The following is a 12388-nucleotide window of genomic DNA, read 5'->3' as shown; positions in this document are numbered from 1 at the left end:
CATGCCTGTAGTCCCAGCTACCTGGGAGGCTGAGGCAAGAGGATCGCTTGAGCCCAGGAGTTAGAGGTTGCTGTGAGCTAGGTTGACGCCCTGGCACTCTAGCCCAGGCAATAGAGTGAGACTCTGTCTCAAAAAAATAAAAAAATAAAAGTTGCTTCCGTGGCATTATTCCCAGGTCTTGCTGGTTGAAAGAATTGTCTTTGCTTTTGATCTTTTAATTTCTGCAATACAACCTTTTATGCCTGTCCCTCTAAAGTATTTGTGATCCATATGAGTGTTATAATGCTGATGAGCATTGAATTTCTTTAACGTTGATATTGCAGTATCACAAAGCAAGCAAATCACTTTATCTTTGCAGAAACAAGATAACATTGCAATTCCCAATCCTCATTAAAGAATCTGTTTTCTTCCTTCAGCATTCTCTTAGTCTTCTTTGACATGATGGGCTGTTAAGCAGACAGAATTAAAAAATGCTGTTGAGCTGTGAAACTATTCACAAATTCCACTTCAAACAAAAACACAGTGCACTGCTGTCAAAAGCTGATAACAGACTGGCGTACTCGACCCCATAAAATCTAGCCAACCAGCCTCGTGCGGTGGTGGCACCAGTCAGGCAGGGGAAGTTAGAACTGAATCATGAGTGTAGCAGCCATCAATTTAGCCCTTATGGCTTACTAATGTTCTAATTGTGCCAGTCAATCTGGGAGAATTATTTCATTGAAATTCATTTTATTCTTTGGTATTTTAAATATTCATTTTTAAAATAAAAATATTATAAAAGATGAACAAAAATGCATTAATAAAAATAAAAGGATTTGTTCTGTAAAATTTGGATTTAGCCAAAAGGCCACATTTAAGGGTCTAGAAGGCCACAGGTTCCCCACCCCTGTACTAAAGTCCATCTCACCTGTAATACGCTGAGCGGTTTCTGCTTTCCTAACATGGGTACAGCTCTCAGCGTATCCTAGGATTTATTCAACCTTTCATTGTAAATTGGCCTCACTGAAATTCTGATGGGTAATGGCTCTTTATTGCATGTAGGGTCCTTGCTAAGAGAGGAGATAATTTGAAAGCTCTTTTCTGCCCTCAAGGCCAGAAATGTTTTTGGTCATGAAACACCACAGAAGTAGTCCCTGGGGCCCTATCTAGGTCTTTATTTTCAATCAAAGTTGCAGTTTTCAGATTCATGAGACACTTCTCTACTTTCAAGGTAGGAAGAGCAGGGAAAGACTCAAAGATGCCAAGAAGTGCTTATTCGAATTAATAAATATAACCTGATAATGGAACCCAGATATCATGGATGAGTCATCTCCATCTGGTGGACATCATTGGTTTTTCACACTAAAATGCAACCTCTACAGGGCAGGGATTTTTGTTTTGTTTACCAATGTACCACAAGCACCTAGGACAGTGCCTGTGGGTGCTAAGTATTTGTTGAATGAATGGATGAATGGCTACATGGCATCTGAAAATGACACACTTCTTGACTATGAGTCTGAGATGCCTACAAGATTCAACAGATTTATTAAATATGCCTCATCTACTTTCATGGTTATATCCCTGGCTCTAAGACACTGTGCTGCCCATATAGGGGAAAAATCAAAAAACAAAACCCAAAGCTCTAGTTTCTTTACAACTGCATCTTATGCCTTTCTGTTTTCAGGTCTTCGTAATCAGAAAAGTTTGTTGTAGACTCAGTAATCTTAGCGCCAAGTTTTTAAAATGGTATTTTTAGGTTTAATTTGGCTAACCAAGGAAGTTTTAAGAAACTAACATTTGCTATTTCTATTTCAAAGTAATGTAACTTTAATGCAAAAATGTAAATGTAAATTTAATGTAAAAATAAATGAGGATGACATCAGATGTTAAAAAACTGAATAAATTTGGCAATAGGGAAAAATTCACTACATTAATTTTTTTTCCATTTCACCCGAGACCTGGTTTGGATTTGGGAACTACTAATCCTATTCGACTCTCTCATTCAATACCTAAGTGCCCAGCACCTTTTGTTAGGTGCTGGAGACCTAGGTCAGCGAGATGGCACACTTCTTGCCTTGAGAGGCTTACACCAAGTGTTCGTCACAGTGAATACCAAGAGCTGTAGAGAACACAAGACACCTAACCCAGTGCAAGGGTTCAGAGCAAGCTTTCTAGTACCACTGCCCTTTACACTGAAATTTGAGGGTCCGTGGGGGTTCCATCTCAAGAAGGAAATCTGGGGAAGAGAACTGATTTCCAGATAACAAAACAAGAAGGTTAGAGTTTTTGTTTCTATTGCAATGTGTTGTGCTGCCTTTCAGCAAAAATCCTTAAGCCCTGTTAACAGATCTTGCCACTTCTTCAAATGGCCTTAATTTAGGTGAGGATCCTAAATGCAGATTTAATGCCTTCCCTGCCCATCTATCCTTAAACTGATGATATGGAATCTTGACAGCTAGCGTCCATAACAGAAAAACCAACACCCTGACTCTCATCTTCACTTGAATTCAGTTGAGTTCAAATAACTACTACCTACCTCTGCACTTTGTCAATTTTGGGTTGGGTCCTTTTTTAAAAACTCATCAGTGTAACTATGAACTCACTGCTATTTTTTCGTGTTGAGTTGGAGTAAGTTGGAGTGGAAGCCAGAATGGTCAGAAAACAAACCACACATATTGCTGCTTCTGGAAGCTTTGTTCTTTAATGAGCCATGGGGTGATTTGTTCATCAAGCTGCTTTTGTGTAGCCACACAGTGCAAATTTTGAGTGACACAAACTGCACTTTATACAAATGATGTCTTGTTCCCCCTACCCCCTCCATAAAACCAAAAAGGAAATTACAAAGTGCCTGTTGACTGCATCAGGAAGGTAATCAGTTCTGTGGGTGAGATAAATCATTCTTCTTATAGAATTATTCCATTAAACAGTAAAATGATATTATATTTCACAGGATATGTCCTTTACAATACATAGTCTTTTAAAAATTTACACTCGGCATACTTATAAATTACTTTAAATCCATTAAAATAATATAATACTAAACTGTAGTCCACACCTTTCCCATAGTAAATACAAATACTTGGTTCAAAAGGTGCAACTTTGATATGACATAAGAGGGCTGATAAATAGGCATTAAGTATGGATGGATAGCGAGCTGACGGGCCCACGGGTGGGGCTTTTTCGAAAACAATCTCAACCAAGCGACCATCAAGACCTAAGAGATCCATCTCCACAATCATCATTTTGCTATTACCCTTTTAACACCGAATCCAATGAGGGAGTGGTTCCCGAGAAAAGTGGTGAAAGATATTCTAGGGGCATAGAAAGACCACTCCCACAAATACCAAGGAACTTTATTACGAAGGCCAGCATGGTGTTGGGGTACGGTGCTGGGGAGTTGTCACCAAAGTATGGGTGGACATAACACATTTTTGTCAATACAGAATGATGCATGCCCCACACCCAGCTCTCCACCAAGAAGGAAAAAGAGAGAGGATGATGAAGAAAGCCATCTGGACTATGTTTCTTTTTAAAAGTAAAACTCTCTTAGCTTTGAACACATCCTGAGAATCCTTTCTTCTCTCTAGTTCACCAAAGTGCTTGTGAAAGGTACACATTCATTAGTTACAGTTAAAAACATGCAGCCCACAGGCACTCAGGTGGGACTATAGAACCTTGCTGGCCCGCATCTTTTCAACATATTTCTGTGACCCTCTCTGTCTTTGTCAGTAAAAACAACATTACTGTGATGAAACACAGAAGTCTTTACTAACCTTCCAGCAGGGTAAGAGCTATGGCAGGTTTCCAAAGCATGAGAAGGTAAAGGCTCTGGTATTCTATCCCCTGACCTCAGGTCCTTCTGTCTCTCTCTGCAAGGCTCATAGTGGAAGGGCTGTATCTCCCTTTGTGTTTTCAGAAGCCCAGAGTGGCAAAATAATTTAAATGGCAGGAAGTACAAAGTACACTGCCAACTAAGCATGTTACCTCCCTGAACCCTGCCTGTATTTGCTGTTAATTTGCTACAATTTGTGATACAGAATGAAATTACACTTCTCTGTTTCTGTTACATTTCCCATGATACATACACAAGTACAGGGATACCTTGGCTTTAATGGGCAGAATTGACAATCCAGGTTTTGAGGCTGGGAATGTGTGCTGTGATTACAATGCTCTGCATTTGGGAGTATTAGCTCCAAATGTGGGGCTGCCCCACTGTTGCCATGAGGAGATTTCCTTCGAGGCATTTGAGAAAGAAAATAAGCAAAGGAGAAGCAATAGGAAATCACAAATTTTACACGTATTAAGATTAAATATCTTAATCCTAAGTGTTGTAATGTAGCATCACCTTATGGTGACATAACTTTAACCATGCAGAGGACCAGTTAAGAACAGACGGAAGTGGATACAGCACTTGGTTCTGAAGGTTTTTAAGAGTATGGCTTCATCTCTTTATCAGGCCAACAAGGCCTGTTATCCTACGAGAACAACAGCTTTCTTGCCCTCAAAGGGAGGGGCCCACACTTGCTCACTATTTTTACAACTCTGTGGATCTCTCTTCCCCATCCCGCTCCCCATCCTGGTAGCTTGTTAAATGACTAGAAATCCACAAATCTAGCAACCATAAAACAAATATTTTTTCTTTAATTTTATCCAAATTCAGGTTTTAGGTCCCTGAGAAAAATTATAAAGTCTCTTAACATCCATCACCTAGCTCCTATAAAGTGACCTATATATGTAGTTTTTTTAACTGCCAAAAACTTCTCTTCGAAAAAACGTCACAAAGATTTAGAAGGAAGAACATGTGCCAAGATGTGTTCCCCAGGCCATTCCTCTGGGCCAAAGGAAATTATTCAACAAGGATAATCTCTTCTTAAAAATATGGTATTTAACCAACATTCTGGAGCAAGTAGAGAGTAATAGTTAATGCCCAGTAGCACACTACTCTCCCAAGGATATCAAAACACACGTTATGTGGCCTGGCACCGGGCCAAGGAACCAGAAATCCCACTTTGACATACCATGCTGAGGGGTTTTCCTTTAGCAGATTCTTCAAAATTAAGATTGTTAAAGGCTTAACATTTATTACTCCTCAGGACATCATGAACAAGGTGGCAGATGTCTGTGGGACATAGACTTAACATTTACTCATTAACCATCATCATTCTAGAGATTTTAAAAGCTTCCTTTCCCTGGCTCAATTCTGAACCCGAACCAGGGAGAGGCAGGACTCCTGCTACCTTTAGCTACCAAACTCAGAACTATGCTCCATGTCTGACCTCTGGGGCTGGCCAGTAGCCACTGAAGCAGTGGCATGAGGTTCAATGTTGTGTTTACAGGTGAGACTTTGCCTTAACAAAAGACTTAATATTTCCATAACTTCAAATTAAAGAAGTATGAAAAGGAAGAATAACCAAAATATAGGTTATAGATGGTAAAGGCTCTTTTTCAGAACAGTGCATGTAGTAGCTAGACAAGATGCATTTAGTAACTTTAAAAATAAACATTTTCACATACTTAAGAAAGGGTATCAGTTTCATTTTTCATATATTATAAATAGCAAAAACAGATTTCTAATCCCACAAATGCTAAGACATTTAAATGCTTTATAACTCAGGTGTATGAAGACCACCCAGTGGTGAAAACCATGATGAGTAGCTCTCACCCCCTGTCCAGTGGCCTCTGATCTGTGGGAAGAAATTTCATGGGAAGGAGGGAAGCACAAGGTTAAAAAGAAATGTGCCTACTATACATATATACTTACAGTAAACTTCAATAACCAGAACATTAAAAAAAATAGCTTCAAGTAGTCCTTGATTTTTTAAAAAATCTATTTAATACTGATGGTCTGAGGAAAAGAAGATAAAAGTTAGATGGGTGATATTAAAAACCTTTTTATTTTTGGCAGCTTTCTGTAACACTTACTCATGCAATGTTGTGTGTGAATGTTTGCAAAGAACTGATTAAATGGTCACATTATTTGTCTAAGTCTGTGGTGGGAATCCACCAGCAGATGAATAGGCTCATATGTGGTCTTCAGTTTAATCTATACAAAGAGAAAAGCCTGAATGGATTAGGATGAAACCCTCATGTGTAGAGATCACCATGTCTCTGGGAAATTAAAAAAAAAAAAAAAAAGAGGACTCTGATCCTAGGACCAGGAAACATAAGAATAGTATGGCTACTGACATTTTATAGCCCATGCAATATATTTGTCAGGAACTAAACAGGAGTTAAACCAGCAGTGATTATTATGACATCAAACATCATCAAAAAACAAAACATGTACTCTATTCTTCACTGTATAATCAGATGTCTGAGACACACTCTGATGACTTAATGGAAACAATCACTTTTTTACCTTCTCCAGAATATAATATGGAATGTTTTTCAAAAATCTTAAAATAGAGGGCGGCTTAGGTTTTTGTCTATAAATCCTTGGAAAAAAATTATATTCCACCCCGCTCCTAAACTAGCTCAAAATAAACCCAAAGGCTTTTGCTTTCATGGTTAAGAAAGATTTATATGTTTTCCTCAAATGTCAGAAATCAGAGGGTCCCTCAGGCCCACAACATCCCACCTAGTTCAACGGCCACCTCTGAGAAGGGAAAAGAGGGTGGGGGAGAGGCAACTGCAACTGACCAAAATCCCCAGGCTCTAGGTGGCTTTGTTTAGTGAAATCTCAACTCAAATACAGCAGCCAAGGCACAGCTGGCACCATCCCCAGCAGGCTTCAAGAGGACTTTCCATTTCTGCAGGAAGCCCAGGAATTCAGCGCACAGGGTCTTAGCCATATGCTTCGGCAAAAGGCAGGACCCACGATTAGGATGAACTACTGTGGACGAGGTGATGCAAAGAAGCCCCGGAAATGAGATGTGTTTACCACTCTGTAGCCATGAAGGGAAACGCATCTGCCAGTTCAGACCATAAACTCATTATTTCCAAAGAGTGCTAGCTGTTGGGTGGAAGTGCAGTCTGGGTCCACAGCTTTCCTGTGGCCAGGCATGACTGTCCCCTCTGGATTCTCTTTGGTTTTCTGAGGTGAGTTTTTCACATTCTTTAATTTTTGTTTGCCCTTTTCAGGGTTGAAGGTTCCTCTGCTGATGAACTGAGGCCTGTCTTCCAGGGATTTGGTCTGGCCCAATGGTCCTTCCATTCCCAGGGCCTCACCAGCTGAGGCAGCTCGATAGAATGGAGATTTGGAATAAATCTGAAATCGTTTTCTGGTTCCATGAGACGATGCAGTGTTAGACTGACATAAAGAGGAAACCGAAGAGTCTACTGAATCCAAAGAGTCTTGCTGCTTTTTTAGCTGCTTTCGCAACTTGCTTGAAGGTTCAGACTTGCCAGCTGCCTTCAGGGAGCTAAGGGCTAAGCTTCTCTCTAATGCCAAAAAGAGACCAAAGCTGTAAATGACAGTTCCCTCTAAAGCAAATCATTATGTAATGAATAAGAGTCACTGTTTACACATGCAGTTGGGTGGGCTAAGATCTGGAGTCCAGTCTGACCTACTTTGTGCACAGTCATAACTTGAGAAGAGCTCACCACCATCTACTTCTACATATGTCATTTCAGAATCAACCCCAAGGAAGTCTGGTGTTTGTGTCACCAGGAGAGGCCTAGAACAGTCACTAACATTTTAAAAACTGCCAGTATACATAGTCAGTTCTACAATTCCCTGAGACGTGCCTTCGACATATAGTCCCATCTCACAGTGGGGCACAGTTCCTGCCACCCACCCTTAGAAAATGGGTCATGGCTCAGTAAGACATGTATTGTGGTTATTGGCTTTTCTCTGTGGTAAATACAGGAGAAAATATTAAATTACCAAAAGACTGCATTACATCATGGGTTGGTCTGATGAATAGTTTATACGTAAGCTTCACAAAGATCAGTGATTCCAAGATTTTGTTAACTGTTCATGCAGGGTCCCTGCATTCTTAAAAGGGACTTTGTCTTAGCTTGGGAATTCTTATTCCTCCTTCGCAAAACAAATCTGCAGTCTTTGGTTTACCATGTTCATTTACCTGATTTCTCAGAGATGGCACCTTCAGACTCCAGATTCAAATTCTCTGAGCTATCGGCAGTCCCAATGGAGGCCTCAGACTCAAGGGTTTCATCGTCAGAGGCACGGGGTTCCAGTACAAGCATCTCAAATGTTAGCTCCTCCCTGTAAGATACAATCAAGAAATCCACTAGCATTTGATAGGAAGTGAAAGGAAGATAACGGGAAAAAAGACTTTGCATGAAAGTCAGGAATCTAAGTAGCAAAGAGAGTCACATTTCTTACTGTTCCCATTCAGGTGGTTATAAGGACCTATATGCCAAAGAAATGGTGAAGGCTACAACTATATGGGCTGAAAGATGAAATGACAGACAGCAAATCTAGGAACAAGAATAGAGCCAAGGGTAGGGGGAAGAAAGATGCTGCAGCTGTGAGATCTTTTGGTAAAATGAACTCTGGACTAATAATTAGGAGATCAGGGTTCTGAACTCATTCATAATTTCCATAATGGCAACAGGAAAAGTATTAATACTTTCCTCTCTCTGGACCTCAGCTGCCTAAACCAAAAAACAAAGAGGTTAAACTAGATAATCTCTAAGATTCCTTCCAGCTCCTAAACTATTTTCCATGAAGCTTTACTAACTGGCTACAGACTATATCCCTCTACCTTGACCACAGAGAGAGCTCTAGATAAAGTAAAACACTGACTGATCTTTTCTGTCCTTTGAAACTATGACCTCTCCAGTTATGGTATTTTCTATTCTTCTTCATCACATTACTAACCTACCTCTTGGTCATGCCTCCTCAATCCCTGAGGGTCTTTGGTACTTGGTTCCTAAAATTGTTTTCTTACTACTGCCTGACATCACCCTGATCTATTTCAATTAATATCTTTGTAAAAACGTCAATACCCTAACACCAAAGTTCCTTTATGTCTGCAACTTCTAGCAATCTTTTCCTCCACTTTATCTAAGTAACTTTTCTTTTTTTCAGACAGCCTTGCTCTGTCACCTTGGCTAGAGTGCAGTGGTGTCATCACAGTTCATAGCAACCTCAAACTCCTGGGCTCAAGTAATTCTCCTTCCTCAATGTCCCAAGTAGCTGGGACTATAGATGTGTGCCATCATGCCTGGCTAATTTTTCTATTTTTAGTAAAGATAGGGTCTTGCTCTTGCTCAGGCTAGTCTCAAACTCCTGACCTCAAGTGATCTTCCTGCTTTGGTCTCCCACAGTGCTAGGATTACAGGCAGGAGCCACCATGCCCGGCCAATCTAAGCAACTTTCTCCAATGGGCAGATCCTGCCTAGAGTTTGTCATTACCTGGAAATATACAAACTCTGAATCAGATGCTCCACTCTGTCCACAACCTCCTTATCCTTCCAATTCTTACCTTTTAATCAAGTCTCCCCCCTTGAGCCCTCTAAGCTTCAACTCCCCTTTACCTAGCTTGAGATCCATGGACAATCTTTTCAAGGATAGTCTCACCAGCAACTCATTGCTGCAATCACAATTGTCCTAAGCCGTGTGCATTCACATCTCTGAAACTTTGCTCCTACTTTTTCCTTTTTCTGGAAAGAATTTCCCCTTCTTAGCAAATTTCTATTCATCCTTCAATACTTCCAATATTATCTTCATCAAAGCTGAGTTAGGTCCTCTTTTCAGACCACTCTTATAGCAAATATTAACACATTAACTGTCATATAAGTTGTATTTAACTCATGCTAGTTTTGAACCCAGGGCCTCGTGAAGCATATGTAACTCACACATCTCTTCATTTTGGGAGCCGCAAGAACTATTTTTTAAGTTGCATGCACTGAAAACAATAAAAAATAACAAAGTTTTTCATTAAATTAGAAAGGATTGTTTTGTTTTTGAAGTTTTCATTCTATTTTTATAATAAAATATTGTGGCCCCAAGGAAAAAATTTTTTAGTATGGCAATCAATGTGTTAATAGCTCACAGTCAATGTATACCACCTTTGCCTGATCATGTTTTGCACAGTTGAATCTCAGCTATTTTTTTAGCTTGCCTAAATTCCAGAATCAATCCTGATAGACAAAAGTACTTTAACAGTCTCATATCCCCTCATGAACCAAGTTCTCAGACCTGGGATTCTGGAACCCGAGAACAAAGATTTTCTTAAGACTCCTTAAGAGTCAGCAGAACTAGTACATGGTACCTTTAGGGAGAACCATGGGATGTCACATTATCCCCAAAGTGTAGTGTCACCTGACTCTTGCCCCAGTGATGCTGGAGGTAAAGGAGCTTTCCTTCCTAAATTGCAATCAATTTCTCTACCCAGCATCCCAGCACTCACTAGGGTTGCTGTTTTTCCCTGAATATCCAGTTGCTGGTCCCATGGCCATACTGAACTCTGGATAATAACCTTCCTTCATAGATATGCGAATAACGCCCATTCTTGAAAGGGACTTTGTTTTACCTTAGGAATTCTTATTCTTTGCAAAACAAATCTGTTCATGGAGGCTGGTCTCTGGCCTGTCAGGACTCCAGTACCACATCTTAGCTCTCCACTCTTACTGCCAGACAAATCCTGACTAAGGCTGACACACTCTGTGGTACCGTATCCTCCTCCCAGTAAGCCTCTCCAGACCATCACTGTAGCAGCATCAGGTCTCCCAGCTCATGGAACTTCCTTCCCTGAGATGACAACTTTCACACTGCTACCTGAGTACAGGCAACATGCCTTTGTCATCTCCACATCTCCCATATCACCTGACACAGGGTTTGGCACTCAGGAGATATTTAATAAATAAGAAATAATTTAAAAAGAGAGGAAATGAAAATAGAAAATAACTGGTCCCTCCTCTTCCTCCTGGATACTTACTTCTCTTTCTGTAAGTTCTCAATCTGCTCAGTCAGTACTCGCTCCTCCTGCTGCATAGCTGCTTGTTGCTGTTCTGTAATGTCAGTCTCCATGGCTGCCTCACTAGTCAAGGTCTCTTCCGGGACATCAGACATAGAAGGCAACCGAACTACAACAGGAGAGGATGGACTTTGATAGTTTCCTCGACGAATACGCCCCTTTCCCTGCAGAGAAAAATTCATGTTAGAAAGTAAATTGAGCAAATCCATCAGTTTCACATTACCCATTTAGGATAACAAGTGTATTTCCATCCCACCAGGTGAATGGTAAGAAGAAATGGAAACATTCTGTGAGGCCTAGGATATTTAGTGAGACATAATTCATCCAACACATTTAGGTAAAAATATTTCCTGTAAGAGCACTGGAAAATGAACATTTCAGTGGGTGGGAGTTATAAGAATCCATTGCGTACTGAGTAGTCGTTTATATAGGGTTCTAATGAGATGTATTTTCTCAAGAAACTTCTATTCTTAAGATTGGGGGGTGATAATCTCATTGTTTTTTAATATTGGTTACCTCATATATGACTTTAGCTTCTGGTAATGGCAGACAAGGATTTTTAGATTAAATCTCCTGCTAAGAACAACTAGACGAAATATAAAGACTTTTATATAAAGACTTTTATGTTTGAAGGCCCTAGACAGCTAACAAGGTAGATCAAGGAAAGTTGCCACAGCATTTAGTGCTGAGCTAAATTGCAGAATAGGTGGCTGAGAGTCTGAGCAGAGCTTTTGACAGACTATACCAGAGGTTGGCAAACTATGGCCCATGGGCCAAATCTAACCTCGTACGTATTTTTGTAAATATAGTTTTATTGTAATAAATTCATTCTCATTAATTCACTCATTGTCTATGGCTGCTTTTGCAGAATAATGGCAGAGTTGATTGTTGAGACAAAGATTGGTCCACAAAGTCTAAAATATTTACTATGTAGTCCTTTATAGAAAAAGTTTTCCAACCCCTGGGGTACAGAATAAAAGTTGGAGACCAGACCCATTCAAGGGTGTGGTTTGCTGCCTAGTAAAACCTCCACACCTGACACTAGTATCCCCAAGGTTTGCGTCCTAGACATAAGGATAAACTGAAATTATAACAGTCCTTGCAGACACTGTAGCCTAGCTTCAAATCATCTGAATGGTCCAGAAAATTATAATCCCTAAAATTGGATTAAAGTAATCCCAGATTGCTAGTGCTTTAGGACCTGGCAGAAAAAAATGAACATATTCTTCAAAGCAAAGTAATGTCATCCTAGGCCTCAAAATATTTTCATAAATAATTTTTCAAATATTATATCTGAGACACAATCAAAGGCAACCAGGCACAAAAGGAGACAAGACAATGTAAATGAAAACTAATAAAAACAACAGAAATCAGAAACCCTCAATGACTCCAGATAGTGTGTCTATCAGATAGACTTAACCATGCTGAAGGAAGAAGACAGGAAGAAATAGTTGAAGCAATGGACTGGAAGATAGGTCAGAGGAAAAATCCAGAATCAAGTAGGAAGAAACAAAATAAAAAAA

The 12388-nt window shown here is 39.9% G+C and overlaps 1 protein-coding gene across 2 annotated transcripts in view; it reads right to left on the bottom strand.

Annotated features, from left to right (window-relative positions):
* Positions 1 to 6331: 6331 nt before the first annotated feature.
* MYO9A (myosin IXA) overlaps positions 6332 to 12388 on the bottom strand; it is a 247613-nt gene continuing 241556 nt past the window's right edge. The window contains exons 40-42 of one of the 2 annotated variants that reach the window (XM_012640651.1): positions 10827 to 11029; positions 8004 to 8146; positions 6332 to 7359 (exon numbers count right to left, since the gene is read on the bottom strand). In XM_012640651.1, coding sequence (XP_012496105.1) covers positions 6896 to 7359; positions 8004 to 8146; positions 10827 to 11029 — 810 coding nt within the window. In that variant the 3' untranslated portion in view covers positions 6332 to 6895. The remainder of the gene's footprint in view (positions 7360 to 8003; positions 8147 to 10826; positions 11030 to 12388) is intronic. The other variant, XM_012640652.1, reaches the window with a different exon arrangement.

This window comes from Propithecus coquereli, unplaced genomic scaffold (genome assembly GCF_000956105.1).
Source record: "Propithecus coquereli isolate 6110/MARCELLA unplaced genomic scaffold, Pcoq_1.0 Scaffold155, whole genome shotgun sequence".
NCBI lineage: Eukaryota > Metazoa > Chordata > Mammalia > Primates > Indriidae > Propithecus > Propithecus coquereli.
The sequence above is the reverse complement of the archived record's forward strand: the minus strand, read 5'-3'. Positions and strand labels throughout refer to the sequence as shown.